At 48.3% G+C, this 23,374-nt stretch overlaps 1 protein-coding gene across 1 annotated transcript in view; it reads right to left on the reverse strand.

The window, feature by feature from the left end:
- Positions 1 to 12,206, reverse strand: part of LOC149327536 (beta-mannosidase-like) — a 201,024-nt gene extending 188,818 nt beyond the window's left edge. The window contains exons 1-2 of the mRNA XM_089562649.1: positions 12,080 to 12,206; positions 4,461 to 4,607 (exon numbers count right to left, since the gene is read on the reverse strand). Of these exons, the coding sequence (XP_089418775.1) occupies positions 4,461 to 4,607; positions 12,080 to 12,206 (274 nt within the window). The remainder of the gene's footprint in view (positions 1 to 4,460; positions 4,608 to 12,079) is intronic.
- Positions 12,207 to 23,374: the final 11,168 nt, after the last annotated feature.

Raw genomic sequence — 23,374 nt, forward strand, 5'->3', positions numbered from 1 at the left:
AAACTGACGAGCAAGGAAGGGAAGCTCCCATCGCCTTCGCCTCACGTACGTTGTCGCAAGCAGAACGCAACTACGCGCAACTTGACAAAGAAGGGCTAGCCATCGTCTACGCGGCGACACATTTTCACCAGTACATTGCCGGCCGGAAGGTGACCTTTATAACCGATCACCGACCGCTATTGGGCATTCTGGGACCACAAAGGCCTATGCCACCAACTTTGTCTCCGCGAATGACACGTTGGTGCATCAAACTCTCAGCGTACGACTACGCTCTGGTCTACCGCAATGGGAGTAAACATCAAAACGCCGATGCGCTAAGCCGTCTGCCACTAGACGCAACTGTTGACGAACCATTTCCACCAGGAGACGTTCTGATGTTCGAAGCACTGCCAGAACCTCCGCTTACAGCAGGCACAGTTGCAGCATCTACGCAGAAGTGCGCAGCTCTCCGGCTAGTTTACACAGCTGTTCAACAAGGCAACGTGCATAAACTCAAAGGGGACAACTTCGACGCTTACCGCAGGCGAGCTACAGAGTTGAGCACCCATCGCGGCTGCATCATATTTGGGTCCCGAGTTGTGATGCCGAGAGAACTACGCGCACAAGCTATGTCTCTCATCCACGCCGGACATCGGGGCATCGTTGCAATGAAAAAGTGTGCCAGAAGCTACATGTGGTGGCCTGGCATTGACAACGACATCGAAACAGTGGTGCGAGAATGCAAGCCTTGCCAGAGCAGCCGGAGCGCCCCGCCGAAAGCTCCTGTCCCAGAATGGGAAAAGCCAGACACACCATGGCACACACTGCACATTGATTTTGCAGGACCAATTGAGGGCTGCACTTTCCTTGTGGTCGTAGATGCCTACACAAAGTGGCTTGAGATAAGGCAAATGGGACAGACGACTTCGGCAGCAGTCATTGACAACCTCCGATCACTATTTGCAACGTTCGGCCTGCCGCGCAAGGTAGTGTCGGACAACGGAACACCGTTTGTGTCTGCGGAGATCCTCAAGTTTTATCGCGACAACGGGATCTCATCAGTTACATCGGCCCCCTACCACCCAGCGACAAACGGACAAGCCGAGCGCTACGTAGCCGAGCTAAAACGCGCCCTTGAAAGAGATCAGACAGGCTCGCTGCAGCGCCGCCTTGCGCGCTTTCTCTTCAAGCAGCACACGACGGTTCAGAGCACAACAGGCGAGACCCCCTCGAAAATGATGTTCGAGCGTGAAATGCGAACCCAGCTCACAGCCATCCTCCCCGAGCCAAAGGCAGAGACGTTCCGGGAAGAAAAAGCAATTCCGCGCTGCGGCACGCTTAATGAGGGGCAGCGCGTCCTCGCCCGACAGTTTCTGAAAAAGCCACGCTGGGAGGAAGCTACAATTGTCAGACGCATAGGCCTGCGCTCTTGGCTCGTCAACATACATGGCACAGTAGCACGCCGACATCTCAACCAGCTGCGTAGATTTACGACGCCGTCTGAGAGCTGTCCGCCAGCGGAGAGAACACGTGCACCATCTTCCCACATAGCCTGGCACCTCTTCCCGGAAGAAGAGACTTCGCCCAGGACAGACCTAGGAGACACAGCGAACAACAGCCAGCCTACAAGTGTTTCTCCCCCGAGCGCACAAAGCCAGCGCGCCTCCACGCGTGAGCGCCGACCCCCTGCACGATACCAGGCAACTTTCTAAGGGGGAAGGAAGTGTTGTGTCCCCTTATTGCTTTTGTGTGTGTGCGCCCCCGCATCCTCCTCCTAACGACCACTCGCATCCTCCTCCTAACGACCACTCGCATCCTCCTCCTAACGACCACTTGCCCTTCGTCGCACGCTGTCGCCAGATGCCCCCCCATGGTGCGCCCCCGCACCCTCCTCCTGTTTTGGGAAGCCACTCCCTCCCGTGGACGCTTCTCCGCTCCCTCCTTTCTTCGGGCGGCCAGTTCGGCTCCTGCCTCGGTCGACGCTGGTCGCACCCTCATCGGCTTTAAATAAACGAAGTCTTAAAGTACCGTGTGCGTCTTTCGCTGCATTCAACACAGCGACCGGACACGACAATTACAAAAAGCCGAACCTACACCCCATCGCGGAAACGGTTGATGGTTGTCTCTTACTTCGTAGCAACTTGCACTTCGTGATGCCACAGTGCCATCTTGATGGATGTGCGATTCTTGAACTCGAGTTTGCAGTTTTAATCGTGACCGTGGCGTCTGCTCTTATGTGCAGTGGTAATAAAAAAATAACCATGAACTGATCGGTATTCCAGCGCACTTTATGTCGGAATTAATATAAAGCACTCTAAACACGACACACGCCAGCGGCCACACCATGTATTTGTAAGACCCGCGTCTTACAAATACATTCCACTAGCTACAAACCAATGACCTCCGAGATTCCCAACCGTACTCAAACTCGTAGGAATTTAATTGTACTGCTGACAGAAGCACTGGCCTAGTGATTTGAGCATGCGCCTCGTACGCGGAAGGTTCAAGGTACGATCCCCACTTCTGCCGCATACCCGCCGGTGATGCAATGGGAACATGGATTCTCCTATTCTGGTGCTGGGTTTATTCGAGCTGGAATGCTTGGAAAAAGGGTCTTCGGTCCCACCTTGTGTAGAGCTAAACATATGGTGGCATGGCGATCTTCGCCCGAAAGCTGCCTTTTGCCATAAAAATTTATGGAGATCATTTGTACCGTTGTTACACGGCCAAATCACTCTTCGAAAGGCACAAAACTGTGACATTAATTTCGACCTTGCGTTTATGAAAGCGTTTGCTCTTAATGTGCGGGGCAGCATTTAACACTGTTTGCGGTTGTAGTCATAAGAATCTTTATCACGGTGCGCTGACCTGTGTCTGGTGCTTGCGCCGGCTCCGGACGACAAGAGACTTTTCCGGTTCAAATTTAAGTGCTCTAGGCGACAGGCTAAGAAGACGTGTTAAGTGTTCTAAGCGACAGGTCCCTCAGGCTATGAGAGACGCCGTAGTGAAGGGCTCCGGAAATTTCGACCACCTGGGGTTCTTTAACGTGCGCTGACATCGCACAGTACACGGACCTCCAGAATTTCGCCTCCATCGAAATTCAGCCGCCGCGGCCGGGATCGAACCCGCGTCTTTTGGGCCAGCAGCCGAGTGCCATAACCACTGAGCCACCGCGGCGGGTTATAACCAAAAAAGTAATGAGTAGGCTTCTCTTTCGTAAACACGTCTTACGTTTTCCGCTACCGAAACCAGGCTGTTGACACACAAAGCGCTTGTCCGACCAGTATTGGAATATGCGAGCATCATTTGGCTTCCGTACGCACAAAATGACACTGTTAGGCTCGAGTCAGTGCAACGAAGAACGGTTCGTTTTATCTACAAGAAGCACCAGCGTACAGACTCTCCCACAGGGCTGCTTCTCCAAGCAGACCTAGCTACGCTACGCTAGCAAGGTCAAAATTACACTGACTGAAGTTTGTACACTTGTTAATTCATAAAGCCTTTAACATGAATACTACTACATATGCCACTTTCAACCACTCCAGGGAAACACGCCACAAGCACGAATTTGCGGTTGAAGAGTACACTTGTGCGACAATGAGTACTATGACAAAACTTTTAGCGCTTGTAAAGAAGGAAAGACACAGTGTTTTAATGGTAGGAAAAGATCCTAAAACGTAGTGCCGAGGAGATTTTGAATGTGTTTATGGAGAGACAAATGGATCTCGGCTGGATTTCTTGAAGTTGAGTTCCAGTTTAAGACTACCTGAGGATGTCACAACATTCTGACCGATGCATCGCGAGGGCATTGTGTGGATGACTTTGCGTTGACTGGGTTAGGCCGCCTATTTCCTTTCCCAATGCAAAAAACAAAAAATGTGCCACCAAAACAAAGATAACGGCCCATTAAGAGTTATACTCAGTTTCACATAAATCATGCAATGCTGCCTGTGACAACACACCTTATTCGTGACTGGTACATCTGCGCCCAAAAGGGTGTTCGTCATACGTCCACAGCTGAGGCATGCATCTTTCATTATCACAAAGCTGAAGTACCATGACTGGCGACATCCGAAACTTAGTTTTGCCTCTTGCCAAAGTTTCGCACCCTCCTCAACGAGACTAAGACAAAATTGAACGGGGGATGTGGGACGCATCTGTGAAATAGTTTTGTGTGTTTCCATCCGCCTACACAACGCAACTCGCTATGAGACAAAAACATAATAACAGGCTTCAGTAACTTAAGGCTTGTCTCTTTTTACGGCGATTTGAACAGCCTTTCATGTCTTTTTCTGCCGCTCCATGTTTTCGTCCGAACAATCACTGAGGCTCTGAAAAGTACCACTGATACACGGCAGAGTGATATGTTTTTTGGGAGTGCTACTAACGCACCTTTCGCAGCGTTGCACGCTCAGTGTGAAGCGCAGTACAGTGACAAAGGCTCACTGCTGTCACGTTGCTGGTGAGCATGAAACAAGCACCTGATACAAGTCTTGTGAAAGTCCAGTTCTGTCTGCCAACCCAAGCGTATTTCTGGTCGTTGAAGCCGTAGTATGGCTCTCCGATCACTCCTGCCTCTGCCAGAGCTGTGTATATTCCTCCAGGTACGGTAGCAGAAATTTCCGGAGCTGAAATGAAAGCAAACCGATGGGGGATCAATGGGTCAGAAGACGTCCTTACCCGGGCCTTCAAAAAAGCAGCCGGCTGACCGCGAGACTAAAGACTGCTTGCGCCCTTCACCCAGTGTTTGTTCAAAACAGTCCCTGAGGCCAAACTGAAGGTTTCTTGTATCGATAGGTCACCGTCGTCTAATAATAAACAGAACACGCGTATTGATAACGGCGCCATTATAAGCTAGAAAAGACCGCGGAACGAACAGCATACGTCCACACCATTTGTGGGCTCTGACGTTTCTTAGAAGGTATGCTACACCTCATTTACTTTAAAACAGCAGCAACTACTACTTTTCAGCATGCACGTCACAAATTTAATCCAGTGCAGGGAATATTTTACAATTTTCTCAGCTAATAATTAGTCAGTTACTGTAGGACAAACGCCAACATACCAAGAAAGAACCAGAGAATCACTTTCTAAAGAGAACAATAACTGGATGGAGTTGTCTTCAGTTTCTCTTTAAGGTTGCTGTTGTTTCAATGTTCTCTTTCTTTTGCTTGATAGTTGCAGTCCAGGAGTTAGAATTTCTTTGTCATAGCAGTAGAAAGTGAAGACTGGTATGAAAAACACTCACAAAGCTATGGTAGCAAAGTTCTCGCTATCACCATGCGCGTAGGTGACCCTAAAACTCGCACTGAAAAATCCTTTCATAGCCAAGCCCTCGGCGATGTATCGAAGCTGATCGTCATTCTTCTCCAAAAGCAGTCGCGAAGGAAAACCACTAGGTCGCCCGCACAGCTCGAGGGCATACTTCATGACAGACAGCCAAGCAGCGCGATTTGGAATAACTTCAGTGTCCTAGTGTCCAATGAACTAAATATTGCTCACTTGATTTCTTTTCATTTCATTTCATTTATTTCATCCATAAAGGCCCGAGGGGATTACATTAGGAGGGGCCACAGTTGGTATAAATAAGCATAAAAAACGCATGCACAATGAGCACACACTAAAAACTTCAAAGCTAAAGAGAAAGCAATAAAGAAAGCACATAAAGGGTTTACGTGCGCAGTGAAATCATACAAAGAAAAAGATTTTCTTCGGCCGCGGGCACAGAAGAAAGTAATTGAAAAATACATGGGAAAAATGACAAAGAATTCACATATTGTGAACATGAAAGGCGAGTTTCGTGCGGAAGGGCTTTGAATGGTTGCATAAAACTGTGTCGTTAGGTAGGGCATTCCAGAAGGTTATTGCGTTGGAAAAAAAAGAACTGTTCTTTTCTAATGTAAGGGTCTTGATACCGGCTATGGGGTGGCTATGTCTAAGGCGACATGAAGTTCCTATCGGAAATTTTAGAAGTGGGTGTCTTGAAGCTGGATGGTGGAAGAAGTGATGAAGCAGGCAAAGACGTGAGATTATGCGGCGTGATTCAAGTAATGAGAGAGAAAGAGTGCGTTTGCGTGCAGTGATACTAATTTCTTTGGAATCTTCTGAGATGTATAGGGGTTATTCTTGTGATAACGCTCAAAGGGCTAGAAGCAGTTGTCGCTCTCTAGCACCAGCGTGCCAGCCCTAGCAGTCAGAGCTGTGACCCTTAACCCGCGGTGCGGTGAGTCGCAACCACGGCGGGTTCGGGCCAGAGGGGACCAACACGAGTATGCTACTCGGAGGAGCGTTTATTGCTCCCGAGCAATACAATGCAGCAGCAACAATACAACCGCCGTAACGAGGGCGAGTGTTCCGCTCGCGTACGGGGGTGGAAAACACAAAGGGCAGAACGCACGCAAAAATGTGGGGGAAGAAGGTTCCGCTCACCTCGCGTGGTTCCTCGCTCACGGCCCGCGGCGGTCAAGTCACACACGGTGGCCGGGCGATAAGGGCAGCGGTCTCCGTGGCAGATCTCTGATCCGTGCGTGTGCACGGCTCCCGCCAGAAGACAAGCGAGCCTCGGGAGAAACGCGTCTCCTCCCGGGCTGTGGAGAGGAGGTCTCTCTGTTGTAAGAGAGGAAAGAGGGAAAGTCTCCGCCGCGGCGTCGCGGCGGGGAGCGAAAGGAAGCGGAGGTGGCGAGAATGCCCTCCCTCGCAAAACCTCCCGAACGGCGCGCGCATAGCATCGCGTGATAATTACGCGCGGCCGTTACAATGGGGCAGGGGATTCATGTGTATCCCCACATCCCCCCCTCCTTAAAACTGCCCTACGGCCGAGAAGTGACCACGTTCACAAAAAGGGTGTACCGAGTGGGGCCGGCGAAATGCCGTTTAACTTTAAAACGAATTAAGAAAAGATTCAGCTCACAGCCAGCAGTGCCGTCGTCGAAGGCCGTGGACGCCAGGGCAGGAAGGCACTGTAGACGGCCGCCGTGGACGACCGTGGAGCCCAGGGTTAAAAGGGGGGTCGATGACCGCAGGTCCCGTGAGTCGGCCAGGGCAGCTTTGCCGGGACGCGCGGGCGGCAGGCAGGCTCAGGGCAATTACGCACCTTGTCGTAGCGTACGGCAGGCCCCCACTCAGCTGGATGAACCGCTTGCTCTTGGCTCGCCCTCTTTTCCTCTCGTTGGGGGGTGACAAAGGTGCGCCGACCCATTTTCCCTCTGCCGCAGAGGACTTGCGAGGCGGGCCCAGCGGGGCACCAAGCTTTTCTTGCGGGCGAAGCCGCTGCCGCGGGGACACGGGGAACTCCAAGGCGGCTTCTTTGCTGCAGTTTTCGCCGTGGTAGACACAGGCGCCGGTTTCCCCGAATTCCCGCTCGCTCGTCCCGCGGCCGACCGGAAGCTGTTCTTCTTCTGCGCAACTTGGTGGCGACAGCGGGCTCTTGGCTCCGGAATGCGGCCGCCTTCCAAACGGCCTGGCTCTCGGTGTTCGAAGCTGCAACGGTCGTTGCGGCGTCCGCTGGCTCTCCTCCGGGCACGCTGTGAAAGCTGGCCTGCGGCTGCAAAGCTGTCTTTTCTTTTTAGCTACTTTTAACGATTTACACACATTCTAACCCCGCTCGGTCTTTTCCGAAGAGAAAGCGTGTGCTTGCTCCGGAAGCCACGGTGCGAAATATGGAAGGGGTGTTCCGTCCATATTAAGACGAAGAAATTACTCCCTGCGCGTTGGTCAGAGTTGTTTCTGCCGTGGGCGCAAGTTGTAACGAGGCGCCGGGCTCTGTTGTCGAGCCTTGCGTCTCGGTGCGGCTGCCTGTTGGCGGGGGAGGGTGTTCTCCACAGGCCACTCGTTCCCTCTGGCACACGTCGCACGAGCGGGCGTAGCGTATCGCATCCCGCTTCATGCCAGGCCAGGTAGCGAGGCGGCACAACTTGAGGTAAGTCTTAGGGCCACTCGCATGCCCAGCGATGCACGTGTCATGAAAGTAGCGTAAAAGTGCTCCTCTCAACGTGCGTGGAATCATCACCTTGAAGGACTCGCGTGTATCCTTCTCGGAGGGGATATATCTCAGCAGGATGCCATCGGAGTCGAGCAGATAGGAATCCATCGCGCTCACAGCATTACCAGCTGTGTTCGAGCGCCCCGCTCGGACAACAATACCAGTTGCCTCCATGTGCGCCGCGGCCGCGCCGCCCGGCTCCCTGTGCCCGTCGAACACTTTTCGACAAAATGGATCCTCCCGCTGTGCCTCCAATAGCTCCCTTCTGCTGAAAACGCTCATCACGGAACTGACGCCTTCCAAGTGGTTCACGCTTTCGCCCTGGGAAGGCGGGGTGTCCCTTCCCTCGGGGCGTTGTGTGAGCTGCGCGGCAGTCGCGCTGCTCTGGCTGTCGGGCGCGGCGGAGTGGGCAGTGTTGTTACTTCCCAAGCCGTCAACGGGCGCGCGCGAAAGTGCGTCCGCCACCACGTTGTTCTTGCCCCTCCTGTAGCGCACGGTAAAGTCGTAACGCTGGAGGGGTAGCGCCCATCGCGCTAGGCGTCCGGACGGCTCGCCTAGGCGTCTCAGCCAAGTGAGTGCCGTGACCAGGATGTTGCTGCTGAGAAGCCGTATTGGACAACCACAGCAGGGACTGGATGTCAATCCCGCTCGCCGTCATGGCTAGTCTGTATGTCGGCGGTCGGTCACACAGACACTCGGTTTGTCACACCTCTGGCCCCACGTTGGGCGCCAAGAATATGGGGGTTATTCTTGTGATAACGCTCAAAGGGCTAGAAGCAGTTGTCGCTCTCTAGCACCAGCGTGCCAGCCCTAGCAGTCAGAGCTGTGACCCCCCACCCGCGGTGCGGTGAGTCGCAACCACGGCGGGTTCGGGCCAGAGGGGACCAACACGAGTATGCTACTCGGAGGAGCGTTTATTGCTCCCGAGCAATACAATGCAGCAGCAACAATACAACCGCCGTAACGAGGGCGAGTGTTCCGCTCGCGTACGGGGGTGGAAAACACAAAGGGCAGAACGCACGCAAAAATGTGGGGGAAGAAGGTTCCGCTCACCTCGCGTGGTTCCTCGCTCACGGCCCGCGGCGGTCAAGTCACACACGGTGGCCGGGCGATAAGGGCAGCGGTCTCCGTGGCAGATCTCTGATCCGTGCGTGTGCACGGCTCCCGCCAGAAGACAAGCGAGCCTCGGGAGAAACGCGTCTCTTCCCGGGCTGTGGAGAGGAGGTCTCTCCGTTGTAAGAGAGGAAAGAGGGAAAGTCTCCGCCGCGGCGTCGCGGCGGGGAGCGAAAGGAAGCGGCGGTGGCGAGAGTGCCCTCCCTCGCAAAACCTCCCGAACGGCGCGCGCATAGCATCGCGTGATAATTACGCGCGGCCGTTACAATGGGGCAGGGGATTCATGTGTATCCCCACAGGTGATAAACCTGGCCGCGCGATTTTGGATGGCCTCGATTTCGGCATAAAGGTATGCTTGAGATGGATGCCAGATAGATGATGCGAATTCAAGTTTGGGGCGGACGAATTTGTGATAAGCCAGTTTTTTTTTTACATCTGGAGATGCTGATTTCAGGTTTCCCCAGAGATAACATAAGACACGTGAGGCATCGGAACATATATTTTGGACGTGAGTTACCCAAAAGAGTGACGATGTCAGATGTAAACCAAAGTACTTCTAGGTTGTTGTTAGGGCAATCGGAACCGTGTTTATGCTGTAAGTCTGCTGGATTAGAGTGCGCTTGCGAGGGAATGACAAGAGTTGGAATTTTTCAAGGTTTAAAGGCATGAGCAATTGGTCGCACCATGCAGCTATTGCATCAATGTCTTTTTGCAGGAGGTGACTGTCGGTGAGATGCCGAATGGGGCTGTATATGACACAGTCGTGTGCATATAGTCTTAGCTAGGCGTTTATGTTAACTGGCAGATCGTTTAAGGAAATTCGGTATAGCAGTTGTGATAAGCCTGCTCACTGCGGAGACACCTCATGTAACATTAGTGAGAAGTGATCGGTAACCACTGCTTGAGGTAAATTGCTTGCGTCCATTAAGAAATGTTTCAATCCAGATGGTAAGACTGTCAGGAAGGTCTAGGAAAGAGAGTTTTGTCAGCAGTTGTGAGTACGGAGCACGGTCAAAGGCCTTGGAAAAATCTAAAAAGATGTCGTCAATTTGAAGGTTGTCGTCCATAAAGCGAAGGATGTCATGTGTGAATTGAGCCAGCCGCGTTTCACAGGAGTAGTGTTCACGGAAACCGTGTTTGTGAGGATAAAAGAAGTTAACTGAATCCAGATGCTTGATTAGATTGGACGATATAACATGTCCAAGTAATTTAGAAGGAATGCTCGTTAAAGAAATCGAGCGAAAGTTGGAAGGATTTGTGCGGTCACGCTTTGTAAAGATTAGTGTAATTTCGGCTTTCTTCCAGTCGTCGAGGGTTTCTCCGCTTTGTAATGATTGAGTAAATATTGATGTAGTTTGCTTAAAACATAGTGACCGGCTAGTTGGTTCTGCATACTGGAAAATTGCAGCGCAGCTGTAACAAGGACGAGACGAGAAGGACGCAAACACAAGCGCTGATGTGTTGATGTAGTATTTGGCTTGAGACTAAACTAGGGTTTTTCAGTAGTTTACTGTTGATATGGTCGCAGCCAGGTGGTGAACAAGTCTTGAGGGAACTCATTAAATTCTCTCTTCCTATCGCGGTGGCTGTTACTTAAGGCATGGGTATTGTTGAGGTGGTTGGGGAAATATTTTGACTGAAAGCTGCTGAGGAGAAGACTGAACATAAATGTTTATTTAGAATTTTTGCGCACCTTTTGCTGCCTTTTGGACCATGATCAGCGTCTAAAAGCTTAATTTGATTGAATCGTAATTTAAGGGAAAGAATGCGGCAAAATTTATTCGGGTTGGATTTTAGGATAAAATGCAACCCGGAAGAAGAAATTTTTTTAGCGTAGGTTAATTTTTTGTTATATTCTTTCGCACATTACTGGTACCCTTCCCGCGCTGCGGACCGGTTATGCAAGTTGGCAGTCCTATAAAGCCGTTTTTTCCCATTAAGAAGACTTTTCAGTTGTCTGTTAAACCATTCGTTGTTATAATCAGATTTTACACAAAACGACGGAATGTGCTCATTTCTCGACAAAAGGACAGTGGTCTTAAAAAGTTCCCCTTTGGAATTAACCGAGCGAGTTTGGTTTGGTTTGGTTTATTGGGATTTAATGTCCCGAAGCGAGTTTGATAAGCAATCTGGAAAGAGCTGTAAAATTCTGATAAAGCATGACTGATGGCATCTAAATTAGCTCTTTTGTAGTCGGTGATTACTTTTTTTGTTGAAGACCGCTTTATAATGGATAATGAAAGATGGATGTGAAGTAGCTTGTGATCGCTGTTGCCTGGTAACACGGTTACACCTTTTACGTCGTCGGGCGAAGTCGTCAGGAGTAGGTCAAGAATGTTGTTTTCTGAAAGCGATTTGCTCCTGACTTCGCTTCTTGCACTGAGCGGTGCCGACTCGAAGCCGCCCGCTACAACTGAGCACGAGGAGGGGACAGGTATACACATAAAGACGCTGAGAACGCAAAGTGAAAAATTACGTGGAACTTTAGCGGCTAAAGTGGTGAAAAGCGAAAGCCTGAGTGCCGCGTTCTGCTACGCGATTGTTCACTTCACATTCTGTTGGTGAAATAATTGACTGCCAATTAATGACGCTTAATTTTCACCTTTAGGAGTGGAACGCGACAGCCTATTGTAGAGACTCCAAGAAGTACACGGAAGGCCACCACCGGTTCGACGCAATGGGGTGCCCTTTGAACGCAACAATTTTTGAGGAAAGGAAATGGCGCTGTAATTCTCTGTCATCTCGGTGGACACCCAAACCGCACCGTACAGGAAGGGAGGAAGAGGAGTGAAAAGAGAAAGAGGGGCCCTAATGAAGAAAATGAAAATTGTATTTGAGGAAAGAAAATTGCGCAGTAACTGTCTCACATATTTCGCTGGACACCCGTCAAAATTCGCGCGCAGTGACGTCACGACCATTTCGACCAATCTGAAACGCGGACAAATTTGTTCACACGTCTTGGCCAAGACAGCATGAGCCATTGAAGACTTTCGCCTTAATACGAACACCTTTCCGAAGCAATGACCCTCCATTCCCCGTCCAGCGACACCCGGACGACGGCCCCGATGGCGCGGCAGCAGCAGCACAGCAGGAGAGCCGCACCCGCGGTGAGGCGCAGCGTGTAGGCGGCCATCACGTCGTCTCGTCAGCGGGCCTGCATGCGAGGATTTTTGATTGCCGCTATTCGCCATGTATAGAAACATTGTGCATAATGGAGCGCACCCCATGTCGATAAAAAAAACTGTTGCTACAGTATGATACAACTTAAAAAAACAGCACATGCTATCACTGAGCCACGTACTGCGGCGTCCTGTACTACTCCGCCAACCAATCGTAACAGTAAACAAAGTCAGCTTTTTATGTTTGACTATCTTAAACAAGCCAGGTACGAAAAGTGTAAAGCTTATCATTTTTTTCTTGTGATAATGTTTTTATTTAGGTATGCAAGGAAAGTTTCAACGACGAGCTTCTTTTTCGTCATGCAGGAATTCTGTTCGGCAGTCCTGAATGTGGGCGGAGCTTCGCTGCAGGCTTAAGTTGTATCCGACTATAGCAACGGGGAGACGGTCTAGGCAGTAATTGAAAAATGATGTAAAATTAGGTTTGGTCTATGGTTTATGGGGGTTTAACGTCCGAAAGCGACTCAGGCTATGAGGGATGCCGTAGTGAAGGGCTCCGGAAATTCTTTAACGTGCACTGACATCGCACAATACACGCGTCTCTAGAATTTCGCCTCCACCGAAATTCGACCGTCGCGGCCGAGATCAAACCCACGTGTTTCGTGTCAGCATCCGAGCGCCATAACCATTGAGTCACCGCGGCGGTGCTGTAAAATTAAGGGTCACAGCTATGGGAAGGACAGCGACAAGGCATAGAGGTCAAAATAAGGAAAACTGGAGAAAATCACGAAGCATCCAGGCCTATGAGTATGGAGAAAAAAACAAGGTAAGAAAGGAATGAAAAAAAGAAGGAAGCAAGGACACAAAGAAACAGGAAGGCAAAGAGAGAAAAAAGGTGCAAGAAGGAAGGCTAGTGAAACCGATTGAACAGTGCTAAAGGACAAGACGGGCGAGGGGAACACGGACACCGGGTCTTCTCTTCCGTCCTGTCTGTCAGTGCTGTTGAATCAGTTTCCACCGACATGCACCAAACAGCCCGACTAAGCCCTCTTCAAGAAACAAAGCCGATGGAAGAAGTAGAAGGGAAGGAAGCCTGAACAAGAAAGTAGCAAGGTGAAAATGAAGATTGCAAAAGAAAACGGGAGTAACCATCTTCCTACGCCGCGTACAAGGCTACGTAGTACGCGAAAGCAAGACAGAGCCCACACAAACCTCTTCGAGCCTCGCTGCAAATTGTACCAGTTCGCTGTGGCGGTCCTCGTCGGTAAGCAGGAGTGAACGACACCGGCTGAGTGCACCGTCAGTTTCTGCTTTTTCTTTCCACGAACACCAAGGCTGTAGGCAGAGACTGCTCGCATGCACGCTCGACGGAGGCCAGCGTGTTTTTTTTTTATTTTTATCGTCCTCTTTGTCTTCGATTCATCAATTCTGGGAAGCGGCAGCTGTTTTTGTTCTTCTTCTTTGTCGCACCTCTCATACTGCCTATGCAGCGGCGCATCTAGAAGCGTGACAAGTGCTTCGCTTTTTATGCGAAGCATACTACTTTAGCTACCACTTCAGCCCTTCACCGTGGTTATGCGCCTCCAAATCACGTGATACATGACGTCACACCACGTGACACGATGACGTCACGACAGTGGAGAAACGGGGGCCCACCTCGCGCCGTCGCTGTGGTTGTGCGCCTCCAAATTACGCGACACGATGATGCTTCGCATTCTCCAGGCTTAACCAAGTTAAGCCTCAGCCATTTTTTTATTGACGGCACAGTCGCCATTAAACCCCTGTGTTCCCTCGAAGTTCTTCTTCGCTTTCAGTTTGCAACCGCGAAATACCGGTTTCCGTGTGCAATTGTACAATTTCTTAAAGGAACATTAGTGTTATATCGCCAACTGTATTCCTGACTGCGGCGGCGTAAGTTGAGTGCACCGGCTACGACGCAGAAAGTACAGGGTGTACGCGCTGAGCCGTCATGCAATCGTTAGGGAGTGCGCACCACCACGTTTTGTGTTTATACGAAGCGCCCACTCTGTCATCGATGGTCATGTGAGGTGTCCTGCGCGCAGGCATGTGATCATCCTGTATATGTTTTCTTGTACCCTGCTCAGAAAAAACTTCCTTCACCTTCAGCTTCCGGCAGCTCTCGTTCCATCTGCTTTTTGCCTTGCCATCTCTGCCCGCCGCTAGTAGGTGGCTTAGGAATGGCGACGAGTCACGAACAAACTCGTACAAAAGTCAGTCACAACTGCACTGGCTTATAAAGTTTTTCAGTTCAACGTAGAAAACGATAAGTGGTCTTCGCAGATTACTCGCACCGAATCCTACTTTGAGGGGAACAGTATCGAGATGATGCAAAGAAAAGAGCACTCACGTTTCAGCACTAGGCTCTAGAGGCGTCGTCGTTTTAACTGGGCGTTGCGCGCCACAAATAGTTCTAGAGTAGACTTCCTATGAGACAGTGCAGGTGTCAAGTTCCTATTACGCGCCTTGGAAAGTTCCTATTACGGGCACAAGTTATGGCCGCCAACACGTTGGATACACAATCCCCCACACACTCAATGACTTCGCGAAGCAAAATGTAAACATTAGGGCACTTAACAAATATGACACAATGCAATCGTTTGTTAACGACAATTAGTTTAACTTAACACTACTTTTTTATACTTTCTATTCATCTGTGTTCTCTTTTTTTCCCTTTTCCTTGTAAAATGAACAAAAATTAAACTATTACAGTGCTGTCATTGTTGCCAGGGCGGTTGGAGCTTTGTCAACCTGCTATTGTGCCGCTTCTTCTCCTACCCCCTTTTTCGCCATGTATATTTTATTTTGGTGAAAATCAGATTGATTGATTGATTTATTGATTGATTGATTGATTGATTGATTGATTGATTGATTGATTGATTGATTGATTGATTGATTGATTGATTGATAATTCCCAGCCTGCTCATGGTCGCTGGCACAAATCGCACGCCACTTGATGGCTTGATCGACTTCCACGCAACTCTTCGTCACTTGCAACTGAAAAAAAAATTAAAGAATCAGTGAGAGACAACAAATTTGATATACACGGTATTGTTTCAATGACTAAGAAAAAACAGCATTTTCAGTAGCACACTTAGTCTTATTTCACCCCAGCTTTCTACAGTAAATATCATTTACCACGTCCTAGTTAATGATTTGCTCACGGGCCCCAGCACGACTGCGTGTAGTTCTATGGTATCAAATGCTTGTTAGCTACGAGCCGGTGGCCTTGCACGGGTTAACGTAGACAGCCTCGGAAAAGGCAGTCGCAGCTCCGGGCATTGAGCCATAGATACTTGGAAGCTCGCTGGTGCTGCTGGAAAAGTATTGGCTGGGTGACACAGAAACCAACAGGCCACTCCAGTTCCTTTCGTTCCATTGAAAAAAACTCACAGAAGACTCGCCCACCATTCTGACTTCAAAGCACCCATACTAATTGAGCACCTACCTTCAAACAGGGCTGAATAATTATGGTTATAATTATTTCAAAGAAATACCAGTCAGTACTTACAGTTTCAAATTTAATCTAAAATTTTATGCCACTTGACAAACAACAAGAAGAATGGAACAGGAATTAAAATAACCATCATTGTTTAAAAATGTACCTGAGAAGAAATACGAGAAATCCACTACTCTCCAACGGTTCATGAGTTTTGTGCACCAGCAAACAACACTTTCTTTCATTTTTATTTATTTATCAAATACTGCCAACTGGCGCTTGGCAGTCAAAGCAGGAGTGGATACATTGTTCTTGAACAATTGCTAAGTTGAGTTTAACAGCAGCAAAGAAAGAAAACGTGCTATTGACAATAAGCCACGAAGGAATGTGCACAATCAAAAAATAGAAAAAAAGTAAGAAGGAATACACTTCGAAAGGCGGACGGCAAAGCAAAAAGCGTTGTAAAGAAATACTTGCGGCATCATAGATGAGGTTACACGGCCGTAGCAAAAGATTCAAAAGAGGGCATGTCAGCAGCTTCATACGGTAAGGCGTTCCACTCGGCTATGGTTCGAGGAAAGAATGATGAACGGTTTGTGCTAGTTTTAACCTGCGGCATTATAATTGTTTTTCTGTCCTTGCCTCTCACTTTCCTGGATTCGTTGAAGTGCATGTAAGTATGAAAATTTGCTTTGACATGGTGGTTGACAATATTGTACATCATTTGTAGGCGGTGTAGCTTAGGACGCATTTCTAGCGACGGGAGCCCAGCTTGTGTTCTCAGGTCTCAAACAGAGATACTTCTATGGTAAGCGTTAAAAATGAATCGAAGTGCTTTCTTTCGTACTCCTTCAATGTGTTCGATGTTTTTCTTAGTATGAGGGTCCCAAACAGTGTCAGCGTAATCAAGAATTGGCTTAACGAGTGTCGTGAATGCTGCAAGTTTTGTCGCACTAGAACAGTGCCTCATGCGGTGCTTTAATAACCACCGCTCTTTTAGTGACGCCTTCACAACATATTCCACTTGTGCGTTCCATGTTAATTTGGAGTCAATTGTAACCCCCAGATATTTGAAGCTGTCAACCCGCTTGACATCTGCATTGTTAATTTTGTAAGTATATATTAACTGTTTTTTCTTTCCTGTCACCATCATATGGGCATATTTAGAGACATTTAGGTTCATACGCCAGTATTGACACCAACTGTTAATTCCAGAGAGGTAATCACATAGCACAGTTTGATCTTGCACAGATTCGATGACTTGGTATACGATGCAGTCATCGGCGAAGAACCGGCATTGTACAGAGGAATCCCAAGACAGGTCATTTAAATAGATCAGGAAAAGAAGAGGTCCAAGGACAGAACCTTGTGGTACTCCGGATAATACAGGGACAGATGAAGAATGCGAGTTTTCAATGCAGACATACTGTTGTCGACTGGATAAGTAACAATCATGCCAGTTCAAAATTTGTTCATTTTGCAATACACTTTTTAGCTTAAACAATAACCTTTTTGGACAGACTCGGTCAAAAGCCTTTTCGAATTCGAGGAACAGTATATCAATTTGCCCATCCCGATCCAAAGCTGCCATGAGATCATTAGTAGTGTGTAGTAGCTGCGTAACCGTGGATAGTCCACGTCGAAAACCGTGTTGTCCCTCGGAAAAGAAGTTATTATTGCGAAGCAATACTACTTTCGCTACCACCTCAGCCCGTGCCGTGCCGTGCCGTGCCGCGGCCGCATAGCCACGCTTGACCTTTCGCGTGACCTCGCTGCGTGACGTCATACCATCTGTGTAAAAACAGGGCCCCATCTCACGCCGTCGCCTTGCGCGGCGCATAGCCACGGCCGGACTCCCGCTCCTCTCACCAGGGGCGCTGCGCCCTATGTGACGTCATACCCCCTGTTTAAAAAGGGGGCCCCATCTCACGCCGTTGCCTTGCGCGGCGCGTAGCCACGGCCGCGGTTTGACTGCGCTCTTCTCGTCAAGCCCATGACATGCCGCCTCCAGCCTATACGCTTCGGCAGGTTGCAAAGAGAAAGCATCAGCGAGCTACGGAGACAGAAGAAGAACGAGAAGAACGGCAGCAGAACCGGTATTGCTTCGCAATTACCAGGTATAACCAAGCTAAGCCACAGCCAATTTTTATTATTTTCCAGAAAACTGCTTATGTGCTAAAAAATAAAATGCTCCATTACCTTGCTAACGGTGCACAGGAGCGAAACAGGCCTGTAATTAATGACACTAGCCTTATCTCCAGACTTGTGAATAGGGATGATCTTAGCCATTTTACAATCATCGGGAATGGTAGCTTGATTCAGGCTCTCGTTGAATATTATGAACAGATATTTCGAGCAACATTCTGAGTATCTAAATAGAAAGTTGTTGGATATTTGGTCCGGTCCAGCAGACTTTTTTGTGCCTATGTTTAACAGTGACGAAAAAATGCCTAGTTCCGTAATAAAGAGGGTCGGCAGCTCATATTTTCGGCATAGAAATTCAGGGTTAAGATTGTCAGCATGTAAAAATTCTGAAGCAAAATATGTGTTGAAAGCCTCGGCAATGCACTCAGTATCGCTGGTCTCGGTACCGTTCAGTCTGACTTTGGTCACCGGTACTTTTTTGTTTCTTAAATGCACCCAAACTTTCTTCGCGCGTTTATAAGAAAATGGTGCATCTTAACGTTTAAAAAGTGGTATTTAGATCATTTAATGTTATTTTTAAATTCAGTGCGCATTGACTGTAGCCTTGAGCGAATGGTGCAAGAATTGAGGCGTGAACAGCGTTTTAGTCGACGTTTTAGGCGCAATATGTCCCGAGTAATCCACGGACTGTGGCGAGGTGCTCTCTTATACTTCATGAGAACGAATTTCTGAGTGCATTATTGTACTGAATATTTAAAATTCATCCATAAATCGTTGACGCTAAAGATTCCCAGCTTGTGTTTTTCAAAAAAGGAGTCAAAATCCTGTTCTAAGTTGTCAATCACGCTTTCGTCGGCAGCATTTCTAAAATCCAAGAATTTCTTGGGGATGCTTCATGTCACTTTTCTTGTTAAATTGCTTTTAAAAAGAACTGATTCGTGATGGAATATGCCTGGCAAGACTTGAACAGCAAACCCTAAATCACTTACTTGTGCAGAAATAAAAACAAAATCGAGAATTGATTTGGAAGTCGTAGTGACTCGTGTTGGCATTTCCGCTATCTGTTTAAGGTTAAAAGAAAAAGCAATATCAAGCAGCAGTTCAAAGTCCAGACATGAAGGCTTTGCGCACAGTTCGCCCTATTTTATCATGGGTAGATTAAAGTGGCCGCGTTAAATAACATAAGGGTAGCGTTTTCTGTGCTCATGAAGAAGGTTGTACAACGATTCTAAAACCGAAATGTCAGCATTCGGAGGCCTGTATACTACACCCATAAGAAGGATGCCCTGGTGCAGTTGTACGTGAATCCAAATCATCTCGACAGATGTGTTGTGAGGAATTAATGTGTAGTTAATGCCCTTCCTAATTATGGCCTCGATGCCACCACCCCTTGTGCCACGGTCTTGTCGAATTATATCGCGCGAGATAGGTATAACGTCAGTATCAGGGATACTGTCATGGAGCCATGTTTCCATGAGAAGCGTGACGTTAGGGCCGTAACCAAGAAGAAGGCTTTCGAGTTCATCGATTTCTTCAGGACGCTTCTAGCGTTGACATTTAGTACAGATAGCGGGGCTCTGTATGGGTGTCTGGGTGCATTTGTATGCAGAAGACGGGCTTCACCTGATTTTAAAGAATCATTTTGGGGTGCAACAATTGGGAGAAACCAGTTTTACCGAAAAACAAAAAGCCTATATATTGCATCAAAAGCCCAAAGCTGTGCACTCGGCGGCGCTCGAGTAAAACAAACAAACGTAGTCCACGGGCCATGCTAGCCGTCCCAGAAGAGACATTCACACCGTCTTCGGAGTGCTGCGGAAGTCTTCGGGGACGCTGTCGGCGTGACCTCCTCTTCAAGACCTTCCTCAAGGACATGAAGACCAGGAGAAGCCTCCGTAGCACGTATACTTTCAGGAGCGTGGGTCTATTTGAGGTTGGGGGGATGCGGAGACTTTGCTCCTCGTCGTCCCCTTTGGTTGTCTTCCCCGCGATGCACCCTCGTTAGCTTGGTTAGCTACCTTAACTAACAACGAAGGGCGTCAGCGCCGCAGCGACACGAGCGCCACGGATGGCGTGATTGCTGCGGGCGCGCGCGTGTGAGACAGCCCTCTCTTCTGCTCGGGACTTCGGCACCTTCGGATGTATCGACACAAGTTCGCTATTCACGAACGGGTGCGAGGCCTCGTGCGGATAATTCTCCCGTGAGCTCGTCCCGTCCGCGTTCAAAGTTCCCCCCATTCCCCAGCGTGGGCGAACATTCGCTCATAACTGTTCTGGGGAGTAGGACATCCTAGATCCCTTAGAGTATGTCGTTGCTAGTTGGAGTTATTGTTGTTGTAGCAATTAACTTCTTGTTTGTGTCAGCCAGAGGGTCGTTCCTTTGTTCCCTCAGAGCAAGGCCGGCCGCGGTCAGAGTTAACGATCCCCCCCTCCCCCCCCCCCCCATCTATTAAAACCCCACAAACTGAACTCTGAGGCCCGAAACGCGAGAAATAGTGCTTACCGCTCCAATTCAGCGTTGTTGCTACGGAGGCCACCATCTTCAATTCTATCCATGGAATCAGCATAACTCGGATGCTTGAAACGCAGCCAGTATATCCAACGCTCGAAAAGCAGCTAAACAACTATAGGCCCATCACTTAAACATGTGTCGTGCGCAAACTCTTGGAGCATATTTTGTCTTCATACATCAGTTATCTCTGAGATAACAGGCTCCTCTTACCCAAACAGCATGGATTCCTACTTGGGAACCCTTGTGCATCTCGGCTTTGAACTAACCACTGACCTCTACCAAAGCAAGCTCATATGAACTTGAACAAACTGATCCCGTACATACTGTGCATGCTGCCACGTAAGCCTACACTACACTTGTGAATAATAAAGGCAACTAGAATCTAGTGCATTATTTTGATACCTCTCGTCTTCTTCCTTAATGTAAGCCCTACAATATTTAATTTGATTTTTACGAGTACTGCAGTTACACATTTGAGTTGAAGAAGGTGTCATGCTGACAAACCAACATTAAATTTTCAGCCCACAGAAATATACCTGGAAGTTATTCCGCTTCGTACAAAGTGTTCGTTTAATATGCATTAAACAAAAAAAAATCATTCGTATTACAACGCTAAGAAATGGCCTGGATGTTTTGTTCAGGGCAAGGAAAATGAGATTTGGAGGCGAAGGCGTGCAAGCGATAGAAATTAGACTGGATGCTCGTGAGTTGTGAAGAATAAAAACCGCGAAAAGAGACGGGTCAGAGGCAAGGCGTTCAAAAAAGTATCTTTCAGGCCCAAATGACATCGTTCATGAAATCCCGCTCAACTGTGGCCGTTTCTATATTGGCCAAACTGGTAGATGTCTAAACGTCCGCTTGAAAGAGCATGTGCGTTCCTTCAATAGTGCCGGACAGCCACGCCAGGCCGTTCACTGTCGAAGTTGCAAGGGGTGCTATCCTAAGTTCAATCACAGAGACATTACACGACGGAGAAAGCGGGCTTGGAAATAAGAATCGTCAAGGTAAACTTCGAGGCTTCGGCAATCTTGCAATCACAGCCGGATGAATGCGTTAGCCCGCCTCCCGCGTTCATTTCCTAAAAAGGTTTGGTTTATTGGTTTATGGAGTTTAACATCCCAAAGAGACTCAGGCTATGTGAGACGCCGTAGTGGAGGGCTCTGGAAATTTCGACCACCTGGGGTTCTTTACTTGCACTGACATCGCACAGTACACGGGCCTCTATAATTTCGCCACCAACCGCCGCGCCCGGAATCGAACCCGCGTCTTTCGGGTCAGCAGCTGAGCACTTTTAGCACTGAGCCACCGCAGCGGCATTTTTCTCCAAAAGAATTGTTTCTACGTGACTCTAGGTAGTTTTTTCTCTTTTTTTTTTGCGCTTGGCGAGTCTCATCTCTTCCCAGGTTTCTTTTACTCCTTCCACTTGTTGAATGTTGTCATTTTTGCCTCAGAATTGTTTTCTCATGTCTTCATTTCACCCTCACTTACCGATACTTTGCCGGATCACGCATGTGATTGATTTCTATTACTCTCAATGTTAACAAAACAGCTCTAATTACCTTCAACGGGCGTCAATAATATCGTTCTCACAATTCCTTACTGAATGGGTTCACTGTCCCTTCACTCTCCTGTTTGAAAAAAAACTATGGGGGCACTTTGTAAGCCTAAAATGCGCTAGGCGAAAGCCTTGGCTTGACGCTGTTCACGCCTTCGTTCAGCCTCCCTGGCTTTGCTGCGCGGCGACGCATTCAGCCGCCGCTGACGCACGCGTTCGTTGGTCTCACCATTTCGTGTTCGAAGAGTCGCCCTTCATCTGCTGGGCCGAACCACCTCGCGCGGAATCGCTGAACCACTTGGGAGCCATCCTCCTCCACTAGCTGCCGCATTGCTGATGCTCCAAACATAGTGTTGCAATTTGCCCGCAGATCCGTTCGTGATGCCTTCCTTGAGAAAGCTCGAAAGCAGAGGATAACGTCAGAGGACATTGAACTTGAACCGAAGACACAAATCTTCATCAATGAGCACTTCAGTCCTTCAATGAAAAAACTGTTTGGTGCAGCAAATGCTAAAAAGAAAGAATTGAAGTGGAAGTATGCATGGACTCGGAATGGCAAAATATATGTGCGCAAAACTGACACGTCAAATGTCATTGCGATCACCCACCAGGATGATCTGCGCAAAATTGCGTAGTTGTACCTGCTGGCATCCAACCTAAGTACTTGTTCCGTGACATGGGTTATGAGCCACATGAGGTTACGCATTTGGTTAAACCTCAAACTACTGCTTTGTCTTTTTTCCACTTAAACATTAGATCCTTAATAAACAAAGAAGATGAATTAACTATTCTACTGGATACTCTCGAAGTTCCACTCACAGCAATAATGTTGACTGAAACATGGTACACTTCAGCATCGAATGTGTATCACCGTCCTGGATATCAGTGTTTTTATCAAAACCGAAACGATAAAAGAGGAGGCGGCGTCGCGCTTCTACTTAAAGATACAATATCGTGTGAAATGGTCGAGGAATACAAGGGAACAACTGCTGATTACGAAGTGCTCACTCTGCGAAGCTCGAACCAACTTTTTTGTGTCATGTACAGGCCACCGTCTGGCGGCATAAGTCATTTCTTAGCATTTCTCGGAAATATCTTTAGCTATGCATCATACGAATCTATAGATACGGTTTTAGGTGGTGACATCAACATAAATATGCTTTCAACTTCACAATCACAAAAAGAACTCCATTCTTTAATTGCAATGAATGGATTCTTTAGCTTAATAACAAAGCCCACACGAGTGACTTTAGAAAGTACGTCTTTATTAGATGTCTTCATTACAAATATTGACACTAACTTAATAACCGCAAACGTTGTTTACACAGATATTAGTGATCACCTTGGAATCTTTATGCTAATTAGCAAGCCCGTGCGTGTTAATAAAAGGAAAAAGCGAATAATTTATACACAGTCTATAACTAACAAAAACCTTGATTCCTTTTGTCATGCTATTAGCCAACAGACTTGGAATAATGTTTTTGAGGCGGATAGTAGCGATACTGCTTACGAC

This window comes from Amblyomma mixtum, chromosome 10 (genome assembly GCF_055824585.1).
Source record: "Amblyomma mixtum isolate Tamu chromosome 10, ASM5582458v1, whole genome shotgun sequence".
NCBI lineage: Eukaryota > Metazoa > Arthropoda > Arachnida > Ixodida > Ixodidae > Amblyomma > Amblyomma mixtum.